Source organism: Dromaius novaehollandiae, chromosome 1 (assembly GCF_036370855.1).
Source record: "Dromaius novaehollandiae isolate bDroNov1 chromosome 1, bDroNov1.hap1, whole genome shotgun sequence".
In the NCBI taxonomy this organism is placed as follows: domain Eukaryota; kingdom Metazoa; phylum Chordata; class Aves; order Casuariiformes; family Dromaiidae; genus Dromaius; species Dromaius novaehollandiae.
In genome coordinates, this window is record NC_088098.1 from 102,796,258 (window position 1) to 102,813,408 (window position 17,151).

General features: G+C 42.6%; 1 protein-coding gene across 1 annotated transcript; it reads right to left on the reverse strand.

Moving 5' to 3' along the window:
* Positions 1-3,729: 3,729 nt before the first annotated feature.
* Positions 3,730-15,699, reverse strand: STYXL2 (serine/threonine/tyrosine interacting like 2). Its single transcript, XM_026093341.2, has 6 exons — positions 15,638-15,699; positions 14,624-14,762; positions 12,012-12,106; positions 11,305-11,536; positions 10,321-10,538; positions 3,730-8,907 (listed from the first exon to the last, which is right to left on the reverse strand). Exons 2-6 carry the CDS (start codon positions 14,734-14,736, stop codon positions 6,077-6,079), a joined length of 3,489 nt encoding a protein of 1,162 aa, XP_025949126.2. The 5' UTR covers positions 14,737-14,762; positions 15,638-15,699; the 3' UTR covers positions 3,730-6,076.
* Between the last annotated feature and the right edge of the window lie 1,452 nt (positions 15,700-17,151).

Here is a 17,151-nt window from a genome sequence, read left to right on the forward strand (position 1 = left end):
AGTTTCGTAAAATTTTCCTCTCAAAAAAGGAGAGGAAATCTTCTGCCAAACTAATGGAAGGCTTTGGACCGGATTCTGGGTTCAATAAGGAGTCATAGCAAAGTGCAAATTGCTGGGATGGTCCATGAAGATGGACCAGTTACCATATGTACTGCACCTTTCTTTGATATGGCACCCTGCAATAATCAAATGCAGAGATCACGAACAGGCAAATCTTTGAAAGTAGGTTCCTGACAGTAGGTGACCTGAAGCATATAGCCTTCTGGTGAGTTGTAAACACTTCTTGCTACCATGATTATTTTCTAATAACCCTTAGAAGTAGCTTCAAGTAGATGCTGTTGATAGTTGGTTGATGCTGTAAAAATGATCAGTTCCTTTAAATGTTTCAGTCTTTTAACGAGCATCTACATCTTGGTTCAGTTTTATGCCCTCATACATGCCCTTAGGAATGGGGGCATTCATTCTTCCTTTCATGGTTACTTGTTTAGAGTCCTTGGTAATTTTGAATCAGGTTTTAAGATTTATTGATCTGGCCTTGTCCATTTTGTAGTGTGTTCTTTGATTTAATTTAATGACCGTAAAGCATTCAGGCATGTTGGCATGAAGGGTGCGCTGGAAAAAAATAAGTGATTGATTGCCAGAGATTTAACACATTTTTGTTTTTTTGAAGTGACGAGTGAAATTCCAGAGAATAGGTAAGTAGCTCTCAAAGAGATTTTGCTGGAGTGTATGAGCATGCACTGTCTGTTTCCAAACCCTAGACCACATTAATCCTGTGTTTTCTGCATCTCTATTGGATTGTCCATAAATTTAAGAAGTTCACGGATACTATTTTCTCATGTTATAATTTATATACCCAATGTATTCTAGGTAAACTCTTTAAGGAAGGGCAGGCAATGCAATGTAACCATCCCCAGCTAAAGCTTTTTGTCTCATAATTCATATAACTCTCCACTACAGCTAATGGGTAGACATTTCTCAGGGAGCTGTAAAAGAAGGAAATGGTGCTAAAAGTCCCTCTTTTATAATTATCCAGTCTAAACTAGTGCCACATGCAACAGCAATTGCTAAGAGCAAATTGCCTTGAAAATTCTAGATGGGAAAAAAAGAGCTATGGCTGTATCCCTATCAATGCTACCATGCAGAATGCACTGATACATAAGGAATAACTATTTCTGGCAACATTTCAGCTCCTTTTATTGCGTTGTTGAATTCCCAATCTACCACAGATATCACTTTATCATCCATGTCCCATTAATATCTGTCACCCTTCCCATTTCTCACAGTCCCCTTTGCATTTCTCACAAACCTATAATTTATGTAAGTCCCACCATCTCCTTCCCTCACATAGAGGTTGCCCCATAGTCTTTCCCCACAATTTTTATACATCCAAATGGACAAATATTTCCTCTATCAAATGAATATTAGCCTCTTCAGCTTCCATACCTCTTATTTTCTCTGTCTACTTGATGGAGATCCAATATCTTCTCCTTAATTTGCCTATTGTCTTCAGATCTCTTTTGAACATTTCATACCTCTTAGCTCTCCAGTTTTCATACACTTCTTTACTTCTTACTTCCCTCAGACCAACATCAAATGTCTTTATCTCTCATGTATCCCTCCTTAACTTCTCTACTTCCCACATATCCTCAGTTTCTACACCTTTCAAAGGGAATTAAGAAAACAGAGTAGTAGAAAGACTGGCCAGCTGTGAAGAACTGCAGAAGGACTTAATGAGACTGAGAGACTGAGCAATAAAATGTCAGATGAAGTTCAAGGTTAATAAATGTAAAACAACACACATAAGAAAACTTAACATATGAAATGATGATCTCAGAGTTGACCATTGCCACCCAGCAACAAGATTCCGTGGATATAATAAATAGTTCCATGAAAATGTCAGCTTGGTGCTCAGCAACAACCAAAAAAGCATGTAAACTGTTAATAGGGAAGGAACAAGAGAACAGAATAAAGAAGGTCCTTATGCTACAGGACAAATCCCTGCTGCACCTATATGCTGAATACTGTGTGAGGATCTGGTCCTTCATCTCAAACATGATAAAGTAGAACTAGAAAGGGTTCGGACAGGAATGACCAAGATAATCAGAGACATGAAACAGCTCACATATGAAGAATGAGTAACACAGTTAGGCTGAAAAGCAGATAGCTAAGGGTGGGGCATAATGATAGAGGTTGGTAAAATTTTGTGGGGCACATAAATACTAATTGGAGATTGGCTCTTGGCATCAGAGGAGGCTGGTAGGTGGCAGGTTCAGACAGACAAAGAGGAAATGGTTTAGCATTCAGTGTGTAGCAAGTTGTGGAACTTCTTGCCGTAGGAGATCATGGAGGCTAACGGGTACAAGATTATTTGGAGCTATAACTCCAAAATGACTAGGCACCTCCATGGAAGGAAAATCTATCAAGGGCTATTAAATACAAAAATATCACATTTAGCTCAGGAAGGCCTTGAGTTGCAAATGGAGGCTGGGAGATCATGCTAGGAAAATATCACTTTTATCACTGCTCTTATATTCTTCCCTAGGTATCCACTGTTGGTCTCTGTCAGAGACAGGATATTGAGCTAGATGGACCTTTGGTCTGACCCCAGATAGCCTTTCTGATGTTCCCGTGTTTATATTTTTAGCTGGCTGTATGGATGCTCCTTGCACTTTCACCTTCCACTACACAATACCGAAAAAAAAAAAAAACCCTCCTGTCTACAGCAGACAACTGAGGTCGAGCAAAAATATGAATCCCAGTGCATCTTTGTTGAAGAGTCCTCCCCAAATAAATTTGGATACTTACCTAGTCTTTTAATCTAGAGTCAGACTAGTTTGGTTGCTGAAAGAGCATTCTTTCTGCAGCCCTGGTCTCCTGAAACGATCTGCGCAGATTGTCCCCTTTCACTGATTCCCTATCTCCTAAATTTTCGTCTTAAAACCTGACTTTCTAGCCTGCTTTCAACCTCTTCATTTCTGTCTCTCTTGGTTATTGGTCTTATGACTGAATGCTTTAATATTTTCACCATGCAAGGTCTTTATGTCACTGTTTCATGTAATTTATACCTGTGAGCTGGAGCCTTTCCCAACTCACTTTCAAACGCAGGCCATATACTGAATGGAGTCCAGAATTACCCCCACTCCCTTCTGGCTTTGGGGGTTTGGCTTTATTAACAAAGATATAAGCAATAAGAAAATAAAGTTCAGCTGTTTCTAAGGCTTCTCCCTCATGACTGCTCAGCCAGCATCTTAGATGGTTTCTCCCCAGCAAGCCATTTTTATCTCCCTTTTACACAAGTGAACTAATAAGCCACCTACCTCGGTGAGTCAGCAGAATCCACTTAACCCTTTCCCAGAAGGGTCAAAACTTGCTATCAGGATGGTTTGGCTCAGTCTTGTTATAGAACTGTATACTGCCCCTCAGTCTTGAATAATTTATTTGTGCAGCAGACCTGGAATACTGTTTAAATCAAAACGCTACCCAAACAAAGGCTGTGCTGTACAGTGCAAAATGAAACCAATTACTACATCATATGATGTTCATCTTTTACAGTGCAAGATGCCCCCTACAGTACCTGCAGAGGACAAACATTTTTGTTGAGAACAGCAGCCAGTCATAGGAAGAGAGATTTTCAGAGGAAACCAGCCTTTGATAAAAAACAAATTCAATCTCAGAAGGTATTGCACACTTTGATCCATCAAAACTTAAATAACTGCTTAATGTTGTGAGCCATTGAAGACAGAAGGCTATTCATGTGCTTATACTTAAGACCATTTCTTGACTGAAACTAGCACCTTGATAAAGCAAGCTCCAATTATACATATGCATAAAATTGTTCTGCAAAAAGCAACTTTACTAGGGATAAAGTAAAGAGGAAAATGCCTATCCTAGGACACATTGCAGAAATTCAATATAAAATCTCATAATGTGAATCAAAGCCTGAAATGCCACTGCTTTTAAGAAAAACCTCACAGAAGTATGCAGAAGTAAGGGATGCATTGTATTATATTGTAGTAGAAGTGCATTATAAGCCTTACAGCATCTCTGGATGAACATTAACAAGACCATGTTCCTTGTGTACTTGAAAAATGTAATATGAGTTTACTCAAAAAACCCCCCCACACAAGTAAAATATGTTCTTTTTCTTATTTTTATACCCCAGTTATTGTTCAATCATCTGATTTTAAGACTCCCTTTCATTCACCTGGCAATAAGTAGCTATCATTTACCCTAGTCCTGCCTGTCAGAAAGAGGCATCTTTATCTTCAGAGAAGCAGGGATAATGTCTAATCAGTGAGTTATACTTGAGAGAAATGATTCCAAGTTTAGGAAAATTGGCAGCTGCATTTTGTTATCAGTAACCATTATTTAGATAGCACTGCTGATGTGCATGGCACCATACTGATAAGGATAAAGACCAGGTCCTTGTCCTGTGGAGCTTACCGTCTATATTACACAATTAAAATAGTGAGAAGTACTAACATAATAACAGTAGTGAGCTCTAAGCATCACAGTAAGAGGGAGAGGAGATGACATGACAATGGCAAGACAAAACTTCTGTGAGAGAGTGATGCTACACAGTTACATTGTCTCTCCATTGTTCTTTGTTTTACAGTCAGCTGTGCCAGAAGGTTTTGTTGTTTCGAAATACAGTTCATATAGGAGAGGGAACAGATAATTCCAGAATGGAGATCAGTTAGAAGAAACTGGCCTAGCTGTTTAAAGAGAGAGCTGGAGGATGTTGACTGGTGACAGAGAGTTGAGTGCTTTGATGTATTAAAGGCACAGCATCATATCAGCCACACAAACGATGCTGTGGCAGGCCTGGCAGAGCTGTTGTGTCACACTGAAGCTCATGAGGCTTTGCAGGCCACAGAAAGGCTCTGACCCATAGCTCTACGCTAAGTTAACACAGAGACTGTTCCCTTCACTCACCCTCAAAAGTGGGCTCCGTAGCTCACGTGATACAAAGAGCATGTTAACTTTAACAGGCAAACTAAACCTACCATTTCCTAAAAATGAGGTTCAAAGTACTGCATTCATCAGCCATACATTTTGTCCTTAGGTAAGTCTTTGCCTGGTGCCTTCTACCAAAGCTTTAGTTACACATCATTTTATTATAAGAGGTCAGTTTGATTATCACTGTTTTCTTTTAAGGCAAGAATGCTGAAAAGACTACATGACAATATGACATAAAAGCGCAGACTTAGCTGAGCTGCATTCATACAACAAACTGATGTCAGTGCTCCAGAAACCCACCCTAACCTAATGCTAATCCTAACCCTAACTCTGTCTCTTTAGAGTGATCAGAACATAAATTTCAGTTGGTTGTTAGTATTACAGCATCTTTCCTCTTGTTGACCCAAAGTTATCAGCATGAACCAATCATACTGGAGTGGAGGTGACTCCATCTAATAGAGAACAATGGTAACACATGAATACATAGATCATTGCTTTGAACTTCTAATAAAAAGGAGGCATTTTCTTGCTTCTAGTACTTCACTTTGCTTCAACTGCTCAGTGAAGGAAAACAGTACATGTATTCACCTGAACTGTCTTATTTCTGTAGACATTACTAAGTTGGTATAGAAAATGAAGCCTACCTGGCAATATCTTCTCAGTGGAATAAAGTAAAACTGATTAAGAAAGAAACATTCTTCAAGTTCCTAGAAAAGGCTGTTGGCTTCTCCCATTTATGATCAAAAGGATCCTAGAAAAAATATGTCCAATCTTTAACGAGGCTAGGAAATTGAAATAACCAAAATGGGATGTGATTGGTCTTTTGAATTGAGGTGCCACCATTACTTGGTCTTGCTGCTGAAACGTCCTCTGGCTCCTAATGGCTTCTAACTTTGCGATCCTACCTACACTGATCATTTAATAGTAGCATCTTCTTTCTCACAAACCACAAACACTTCCAAAACTTGACCTCCTCCCTTTACGGCTTTTGATTAAGAAAAGAGAAATATCTGCAGGAAATGCCCTACAAACCACAAAGGATTATCAGAAATATAATGATGAGTGATTCTGGGACTCTGTGACTCTGTTTGCGTTCCTATAATCTGATCCTTGGTCACTCTTCCTTTCTCCGCCGGAGCTTTGCAGTAGTTTCTTCTAGTCGGCTTCTCCAAGCAGCAATAATAGCATCATCATCCATCTCTTCTTCTTCTTTACGAATGCTTCGCCTGTACTGAGAAAACTCTCTTGATGCAAATCTCTCTTCACTTTGTTCCACTTTTGCCTCTTTCTTTCCATCTTCTTCAGACTTCGAAAAGCTTTGGGTGAACTTTCTCTTAGCTCCAAATTCTGACATGTCTGACCTGGCCTCCTCTTCGCACTCCTCCACACGATGAGATCTAACTCTACTCTGTGTAGATGGTTCAGGGGATTCAGAGTCAAAGGACGGTTCAGGTGTTCGTCTGAAATCATACAGCTCTGGGCTCTTTTCTCTTGAACTTGTTGTCTCACTGACCCTTGACCTTGTGAACTTATACATCTTTTTGTCCTGTATTGCAGAAGCAGCAGAAAATCTTGACATGGTTCTCAGTGAATCTCCTTTTGACTCATAGGAAGAACAGCTGTTTAGCTCTTCTCTTTGGGATCTGCAGAATCTGTAACTGGATGTTTCAGAATCCATCTCTCTAACTTTGGATGATCTGTTATATTTCTCCCTAACCTTCTCACTTTGATCATGGTATGGTGGTTCTCTTTCTTTCAGGCCACTCAGCCACTTGGTAATACCAGTCTCTACCTCTGACTTCAGTGCACCTGCATTTGCAGATTGACTGGATAGAACAAACACTCTATTGGTTCTGTCATGATCTGCTTGTAAGGGGTGTCTATGGCTGCCTGATGTGCTCTCTGTGTCATCTTCATTTTCACTTTCCTCTCCTTTGGTCACCTTTTTTTTAAATAAAGTGCTGCGTTTATTGTCTCTGACCACCTTTTCAATTTGATAATCTGACATTTTCTCTCTCATTTCCATTTGCATCTCCTTCTCCTTCCTCCTGAGTTTCTTCAGGTCAACATCATCAGCAAAGAGGCTGTACAGTGGTTTGCTTGTTTGTGTTACTTTCATGTTTGAACTAGTCCCTTCTGTCCTTGCACTCACTGAGGTATTGCAAGACAGGACAGACTGAGACTCAGCCCTCTGCATGTCCTGCTTGCGGAGCTGAGAGGTAGCAAGGGATGAGGCACTCTGAGCACTGAGAAGGGATACTTTATCATCATCTACATGCCTGCTAAGGTCTCCTGACATTACGCTGGAGGCTATTGCAGAAGACGGACGGGACAGCATCATGATCTCATTTTGCTTTTGAGCAATGGTTTCACTAACTACGTTAGCGATCCAGTTCTGAATGTTTGCCATGGATATTGTGTCACCTGGGCCAACTGGGAGGTTGGGGAGGGGTATACTTGGTGTTTGAGGCCGCATTGCCCCAGCACTACTCCTGGCCTGAGACAAAGATGAGTGATTTGTCTGCATGCTCAGTGCAGAAGATGCATCCTCAGTACCACTTGCAGAAGGCACTGAGGGCCAGAAAGCTGACAGTGGAATACTCCCACTCATTGTACTGTCTGTCTCCCAGCTGCACATGGACTGGCTTTCTTCTAAGATTTTCTTTGAATGTTCAAGGAGCTCTGCTCGCCTCTGCTTCTTTTTGGCTGAAACAGAATCCTCACTTTTGGCAAGCTCCACAAATTCATCCTTGCTTTCGCTGCCCACCTTTTTCTGCTGCTTCATTTTCCAAGTCTGGTACGCAGACAGGTTAATATCTGACAAGCTCTTCCCTTCTGTCACCTCCCCACCTGGCTGGCTGCCATCTTCGGCTGGAGATGGAGCAGAAGACGATGATGATTCTAAATCCTTCTTATGAAAGCCAAACTGGATCCTTTTGACCTTCCACCTTTCTAGAGGAGTAAGCTTGTCTTTGTTCTTTTGGCAGAAATTATAAAAATAGCTACTGTCTGAAAACACACTCTCCTCATCCACATCCCTCTCCTTTCTTCTTGTTTCTGAGGACCAGCTCTCCCCACCACTTTTATTCTTAGAATGATACCTCTGAGCGGCTTCCTTCTCAATCTCCAGAAGTCTCTGGTTCCACATGTCCCAAGTGCTCTCTGAAGAAACAGAGCCTGTGCGGCTCCTCCTCATCCTATTACAGCTACTGGCTTCCAGCTGTTGTTTGAGGGTTCGGATCTCAAGACTGCTCACGCTCTCAACATCACTGAATTCACCTGATGGGTAAGGTCTTCTTCCCATGCTGAAGTCTCCATCCTCCTCCTGGGGTGGACCCTCCATTTGATATTTCTCATTTCTGCGCTGCCAGTCATGGATCATCTGTTCCACATCCTCCTCAGATTGTTCCCCTTCCTGAGCCAGCAGCTTTGGAGATGTTCTCCTTCCATGGTCAGTTGCCAGTTCCTTTGCAGGCAGGCCTTGTTTTTTCCTCCATTCCTCATACAGCTGTTCCTCTTCTTCCTCACTGATGAGGGTGGAGTGTTTGGAAACCCAGCTAGTTTTTCCTACCGATGAAGAGCTCATAAGACTACCCAGCAGGCTGCTGGTGTCTTCTTCTACTGTGATAGAGTGGGCTTTGGCTCCCATGATGCTTTCTGAGTCCCCAACTCCAGACAGCTGGGAAGAAGTCCGTGTGCGGACAACAGGACTTTGATTGGGAGTGACTTCCTCATCTCCAGTATTCTCCAGCTCTCGTTCCTCCAACAATTGCTCATTGAGCTCTCTTAGCTGTTTCAGAAAACCATCGTTGGGATAAATGGCACGCTTCTTTCTCAAAGTCATGAGAGCTTCCAGAATGGTCATATGGTGGTAGATCATAAGGTAAGCAGCCACCAGCACAGCTGAGCGACTGATTCCCATCTCACTGCTGACAAGGATTTTGCCTACAGATATTGAATATAAAAGTAATTAGCTATTTCCAATAACACAGAGAGATTGCTCTGATATATGACACAAAGGCTTTTTCTGAATACCGTTAAAAATCAGAATACATGTTTCAGTGACTGAAACCAATACTAAAGATTTCTTGTTAGTTTTCTTTGTTTTGTCTTAATAAAAATCTGGATAGGTATGAACAAAAAGCATATTAGTTTCAAGAGCTGTGGACATGCGTGTTCTAAAACAAGTTAATATTCATATTTTTACCTATACCGTCACTTCCACAAATAATCGGAAAGCTTTTAGTGGGAATTAGAAAGACAAGAAATACAGCATTCTTGACTTGCTGGGTGACTTAGGATAAGACATTTAAGCTTTCCATGCTTCACTTTCCCCATATGTGAGAAAGGAGATATTAATACTAGCCTCCAGGAGGGTATTGGGCTGATAAGCAAATAACTTAATTTTTATAGGGCACGTTACAGGACTTAAATGCAATTTTACATTAATTTAATTATATTTTTGCCAGAACACAGATTTGCTGTTTTGCGGGGTTCACTGAAACAGTTACATGTAGACTGGCTGGAGGCCAGAGTCATATTGTGTCTCAGAATCAGGAGGACCAAGCAACTAGCAGAATAGAGCTGATTTTGACTCTGATAATCTGCTCCAAACTACTGGGACCCACTGTTCTGTAAACACTGCCTGCAAGAGCTAGAATCGAAGCTGAGGATCTGCAGTATTTCATGTCATTTACACAGAAACCACCTTTGTGGCAAAACTAAGCTTTGGCATGAAAGACTTGTTTTTTAAAGTGTATAAGGAACATCAGCAATATCACTGATTGTAGTGTTCATTTGCATATTTAATTCCATACAGATTTTTTTTAACTGTCTGCTGAAGCTGCTACAAAATGACCAGTCTGTACTGGAGGTCCACAGAAATAACAGTTGCCGTGGAATTTGAGTCCAGCAAATTATATAGTAGCCTGGATGTAGACATCCAGTTCAATCCAATTGTTTGGATTGTTCTAGTAAATTGGCCTGTTCTCTTGTAGTAAGCATCCTGGCAAAACTGAGACTCATAGTGTACAGGAATATAGCAACTTGGAGCAGTGCTTCATCCCACTGCAATACTTTCAAAGAAGCTGATGGAGCTGGCTTGCCCCCTCAGTTTGATTCCAAAGATGTGAGGCTTGCAGCACGGACCACTGGGCTGCCACCGATTTCTGATTTGCCCCCTTTCTCTTTTGTATGTGGCATGACAGAAATAAGCAAAAAGTGCTCACTATACCTGGATGCAAAGATCAAAATACCCTGCCTTCTGCCCAACTACAAATGTGGTACCATTTACTAAAGTAACACTTCAAGCCATTAATTCCCAAGCATTCTAGAACCAGGATAACCTTTCCCTCCTACCTCTGTAAGTCAGCAGTGCTTCATCCAGGAACTCAGCAGCTGGACGGAAGTGTTTGGAGATATCTATATCTGGAAAATCATCCACTTCGATGCCCAAGTATTGGATATTCAGACCATTGTAAAAACCTGGTCCTGTGTATACACCTGTACCATGAGCTGCATTCAGGATGTGAGTGATCCCCAGTCTCTTCAGACGGCTTTTGTTCACTGCAACACTTCTTCAGGAAAGAAAAAGAGACATTAGATACTGGTGTTCCTATTTTCGGGTAGGAAAGAAGCTGTCTGCTGAAAGTGCTACAGAATTCACAATCTATGTTAGTTATCAGCACACTGCTTCTCTCAGCCTTAAGGTCCTTTGAGAGTTCTGCAGATATTTGTCCCCAATATTCACTGGGAAAAGAAAATGAGAAACTTGCTCTCACCAGTATAACTGCATGCTCAGTTCCACTCCAGCTTGATTTTAAAGTCATCCTACCCTCTTAGGGGCAGGCTCTCAGACTGTTTACTTATTTCTCCATTTTTATCAGCCCATAATTAATGTTTTATATTATATTCTCTCCTAATTCTCTCCTGGTCACATGCACAGATGTCTCAGACAGCTCAGCCATGGTCCAGAAGACCTAGCCATTTCCACTCAATATTTGCTATGGTATTTCTTTTTCACTCTGTTACATAATAAGGATTTTAGACCCATTTTCAGGGCAAAATTCCAATCAGAACAGTTTAATTTGGAGCTCACTTCCCTTTTCCATTCCTAAATTATTTGAAGCACTAAAATAGCATAGAAAAGCTGCTGAATTCTATTCCAGTAGTACTTGCTTTTCAGCACAGAGCAATCTTTGTGAGCATACTCTGAAAAATACCTTTGGGCTCTCTAGGGATGAAAGGTATTAGATACATGTAATATATGTTATGCCTTTCATGGTTTCATCTGACCCTTCACTAGGAATCTTGTGAAACTAGATGACGAAAGTTGACACTCACTTTTCTGCTATGAAGACGTTAGGCCAGACTTCATCCACAGCATCCCTGGGGGTCTCCAGCCTGTCCTTCACAAGGGCCCTCTGCAAGTCCATCACACATGGTGTGTTGAACAAGCTGGTGTCATCAATCTTTTCCTTAACTCGGTTGTACAGGTCTTCCACCATCAACTGCTGTGCAGACTCTAACATCCTGGGACACACTGAATCTACTTTGACATGGTTTGTTTTCAGTTCTGGAATAAACTGACATTGTAACTAAAAGCACGTAAAAACAAAGGAAATACATACATTTTTGTGCACCTGCACACTTATCAAGTAGCCTTTAGGTAGTTAGTAATGGGAGCAGCATATTACACTTTCCTCTCGCTTCAGAGACCCACACTGGCCAAAGGCCTTGGCGTTAAGTGCGCACTGGTTCTAACACCAAAGGAATAGAGGAAGACAGGCTGTTTCAGCTAGCAACTAGTAATCAAACTGTATCCATCACTGTAGTACATGATTCTGCAACAGATTCACTTCACAGCTTCAATGGAAGCCACCAAACCTTTCTGTACATTGTCATTTCTTTGTATTTTTCATATCTATCTCATGTGTGGTTTGCTCATAAAGACTTATTTGGCATTTTGAGATCTCTGGATGAAAAAGGCAAAACAAGTGCAACTCAAGTCTCTATTACTTACGTATTTCTTTTAACTTTCCTCCTCTTACCTTCATTGATTATTTGTTTGGCAGCCACAGCAGACGACAGATGGATTGGCTCCATGAAGATGCTCTCTGTATCAGTGTCTGATATCATTGAATATCTGCCAACCAACCATACCTGCTGTTAGGCAAATGCCCTCCACTGGGACCCCATCTCCAGGACTGTAGCCCTTTTCACCCATTCCAGAAGACAGCAGCAGGGAATTGGAGCAGAGAGGATCCTCTGATGAATGGATGGGAAGCCCCAGCTCTCCTTCCTGTCCCCCTCCCCCCGCAACAATCTCTAGGATGGTGCAACAGGTTTCAAATAAGCCAGTGTTTGCAGGATGCGAAGACAGGTCCCATGGAAGAGAAGCTGCAGTCAGTGGGATGGGAGTGCACGAGAATAGACTTGTGGAGGAGGTTTTGGGTAGAGAAGATCAGTGGTTGGTTTGAGACTGGGAGATGGATGGATCATAGGGAATAATCTTGCAAGTGGCTTTCACATAGAAAGACAGACATAAACATGGTCCTAATGAGTTTTTTGAACAATTCAAAATTAATTATGCTGGAAAATTGGCATTCTTGTTGCCATTGGCATTGGCAACAGAAAATTTTTCTGTTAATTAACTGCCTGCAAGTATCCTTTGATTTATCAGGGGCTGCAGTACAAGCATATATATTGAAGGCTGTAAATTTCTCCATAAGTACTTGCTACACTCTTCATTTCATAGCACGAATCTGTGATCAGTCACTCTGTCACACAGTGCTGTCCAGCTGGAGGTCAGAAACAACTATGAAACCCACAAACAGCTTTCCAGATAGTTCTTTGACTCACAGAGAGATTTACACAAGCTTTTGTTATGCCACAATCTTGAAAACAAATATATTAAATATATTCCCATCTGGGGCCACCTATACAGTCCCAGTGTGTCTTCTGTTCTTATTTAGAAACATCTTCATAAAATATTTTACAGGGAATTTGCCCAGATGTGCACCCTCTACATTTCCCTCCAAAGCGATCATACATATCATCAGTACAAGTTTGTTGCCATCACAGGAGCTATCTGGAGACACCAGCTTGCCCTACTTGCAATGCACTGCTTGTTTTTGTTTAAAACAGAAGAGGGAAGGCGACTTATGTGCAGTCAGAGTGCACAGAAAATGTCTGGTTAGCTAAACTGCTTTCATTCTGCAGACCCAAAATGGAAGACAGTCATCTGTAACCTGCTTAGCAGGACTGTCTAGGTTAGTTAGTTGGGTTCCAGCACTTGTCAACAGTGACTACAAATAATTCTTTTCTAGCTGTCCAGGGGAGTTTCTGAGATGAGCAAAGCGTGGGGGGAGGTCTCAGTCTTATTTGCAGAGGTTGAGACAAATTTGCAGCCTTGCACTGCTTTCAGTTCCTCCTACTGCAAGCATTGCCTCATATCTCAATAAAACAATAAAAGTTGGTGACATTGGCCACCACAGCCTCAACATATTTTGCCAGTAGCTGCCCCAAGCATCCATGGAACACACAGGTGCACAGCTGCAGTTTCCAAGCCTGGATACTTCCAAGGCCTCACTTTGTTCGGAAGGGATTTTGCAATTTTCATGTTTGTGTCTGGAATGGACAGCAAAAAAAAAAAGGAAGGGAGGGGAAGGGAAGGGAAGGGAAGGGAAGGGAAGGGAAGGGAAGGGAAGGGAAGGGAAGGGAAATAAATTGGAGAGGTGCTTCTGCTCATTTTGAATGACTGATCAGCAGAAGAACAGTGATTTACCAAGATCAATACATAATTTTACTTTATGTGAGCCCATGAACTTCCTAGGCAATTTTTAAATGCATTAGTTAGATGAAATAAGCATTCTATCTTCATTTTGCTGGAGTGCCCCACAGGTAAGGTTCTAAACGGGAAACATTTTATAACCTCCTACTTCTTGAGGTCCACCAGGGTAAGTTCTTTTCAAACTTGATCCCTACTGCCTGCCTTCAGCTGAAGCATCTCAAAGTATACAAAAAGCCCTGCAGGGCATTTTGCTTGAGGAGAGGAGTACAAAGCGATGTATTTTTCCCTGTATTAGGAGAAAATGCATCTAATCGTGCTTATTTTATTTGAGGTAACTCAATTTCTGCTTGCACAGTGACAATCTCCTGTCTTGTGCCTAAGCCCCATAGCTTGTCTCTTGTAGCTTGTCTCTGAACCAAAAACCCAAATCCAAAGAGCTTCAGTCTTTCTGAGGCACCTAAGAGCTAATACTAACATAAAATTTTCACAGGTCCTTATAACAGACTGAAATACAGGCTGACTTTGAGAAGAGTTGAAATCCAGATCTGAATTTTTAGCCTGGGAGTCAACATAAGAGGATGTTATAGGGAAGAGCAGATAAGCAAAGATGCTGCCCTACAGTAATGCTTTCTGGAATGTATCCCTGTGTGTGTGTGTACAATCTCAGCTGAAAGGAGTAAACAGCTGAAGAGTCCTATCTCTGAAGTCTCTCTCCCCACCGGCATGGACTATGCTGGCACGCTAACCCCCTGACACAGAGAGGGAAGGGAAGTCCTACACTATGTTCTTGATCCAAGTGGATGGGAAGAAAAGGAAAGCCAAGCGATTTATTATGTGCTACTGGGAGACCATGGCAGCAAATATACTCACCGGCTGGGTGAGGGGCTGCGGAGATAGTGGGCCTGCACTGCCTGCACCTCTGATCTCTCTTCCTCTTCATCCGGCACTGCTTGCTCGTTGTCTGAATCTCTGCTGCTTGCCATGGCAGCTGTGAGAGGATTTCCTAGAACTGGGGCAGAGCACAGTGGAGGACCATTACAGAAGTCCATAAAGGGGGCACAAAGCTGTCTGATATCTCCTGGCTGCACAGGCACAACACAGGTCATTACTCCTGGGCTATGCTTCCACAGTAACCGGGAAGATTTGTGCTGGAGGCTGATACAACAGAAGGGGCTCCGACCTCTTTCTGAGTGGCGGCAGAGGATGAAACTGTGCAAGAAGCCTTTGCTGTGAGTCAGTCATATTGACTTGTCTGCCACGGTGCCCTGCCATTCCCATGGCCTCATGCAGTTTTCTGGCTGGTTCCCAGGACGTGCCGATGCCCTTCTTGCCCATGAGTAAGCGGGCAGGAAGGCCTGGAAGGAAGGGGTGGTAGGGCAGAAACTCTATCCCAACCCTGGCTAGCTCAGCCTGTGAATAGTCTCTAGAAGGCACTGTATCCAGCCAGAACGGGACCGAAAAGAGAGACTCACAGAGCGTCAGGGGCAAGAAACATGAGACCTCACCGCCCCAAAATGAAACACTCCTAAAGATAAAGGCTAAAGCCTTTGCTACAGCCAGCTTTAAGCCCCAGGACTTTGTCCTTGGAATCCTTCACCATGAGCTTACTATACCCACCCGGCACACCATACCGTACACAGCATAGCGAGGGGGGCTGTTACTTGGTTAGGAACATGAAAAAGTAGCAGCAGCCACTTCCTCTGGTTTCAGACAGAGGGTCCTGACTTGCTGTGCCATGACAGCCCGTGTGGGCTCTGAAGTGCCCCAGCAGCTGGTCTCAGACACAAGGAACGCGGCCATGTTCCACAAACAGGGGCTGAGGAGTGGTTGCTGCTCACAGAGGCAGCAAGCAGGAAAGCAGGGGAGCAAGGAAACAGCACTTACCATCAGTATCTAGAAGACTCCAGTGGAAAATTGGTAGATTCCTGTCTGAGGCACAGTGAAGGAGTTCAGTAAAGAGGGCAGGAAATTTGGCAGGGAATAGTATTAGGGAGAGAGAAATCAGCTGCCCTCTCTCTCTCTCTGTGGCTCCTTCATCAAGGGGCAGGACAACTGTCAGCACCAAACCTTTATCAGCTTTCTAAATATACTGTTGTCCTGACACTGGCTGCTGGATTGCATGAGGAAAGAATTCAGTGCCTCATAGACTGCAGTTGGTCAAGCATTTAACTCTTTCCCTACTGTGGGCTGGTTCCTCTGACATTTTCATTGTAGGAGGCACTCAGAGAGTCGTCCAGAGCCAGTGAGAATGAACCTCTGCCTGCAGGGAGCCCCCAGGCAACTGGCACCCCACTAAGTACAATGCTGGTACAACCAATCTCTAAGGTCCTTGTGAAATGCAGTGTGGGATAAGCCACTCCAAACTCGCTAGAAGCAAATGACATTAGCTGATTTTCCTTTTTAGAAGAGTTAAGACTAAGAAACACTGCATCTTCCCCTTAAGTGTTTTCAAACAAGAAGCCTCCACTTCCAATTGGCTGACTCCCCAGTAATGCTCACAGACCAGGCTAGTCCAGGGCAGAAACAGACGAAAGCCAAGTGCAATTTACCTATACTGGTGGCTCCTGTTCCAAATCATGAGATAAACAAACAAGTGAACAAGAAAGGAAGTGGAAAAGAGGACTAACCTATCTCATATCACAGATACATTTGCTGCTGTGTATTGCTAACGGGAGGGGTGCATTGCTCCTTGCCTCTTACTTGAATGCTGCATCCCCGCATGGGGATAGGGACACATCTGCAGGGATGCCACATCATGGTAGGGAAGAGCTATGAAACAGGCACTCATGTCTTTGTGCACACATAGCCCAGACTTGTCTTAATAGAGTTATTGGGGTGGGCAAGCAGAAACAAGAGAAAGTGGTATATTGCATCTTGGGTGTCACACCAAAGGAAGAAATGGATCACTGATTACAGGTTTCGATGGATCCTAATGGTTTCATGTACCAAAAGAAGATGACTTGTATTGATCCTATAGCTGTCTCCTATGGGCAATGCAATTTTTAGCCAAAATTTTAGCCAATGCAATTAGGCCTGTGTCACTTCTGCAATGCAACGCAGCATGTGTGCTTATTAACTGCTACTACTTGAGGCAGGAAGTGATCTCAGAAAGTTTGCATATCAGCTCCCTTATTATTGGAGAGCAGAGTTTTCAAAGCATCTGAATGCTGCAGAAGCACACATACCATTGACATTCAGCTTGTAAGTCACTCAGCTGCTTCTGAAAATCTTGTTCTTGCATCTTTCAGCATACAACTGCAGCAGCAGATGATGGAAAGACCTGAAAGCCCTGCTGTGCCCACCATGACTGTTCACATGTAGAGATGCAGATAGCATCTGCAGGTGCCACAAACTTATGGAGAATACATAGCCAGCAGGCAGACTGGCAGCTCTTCTTC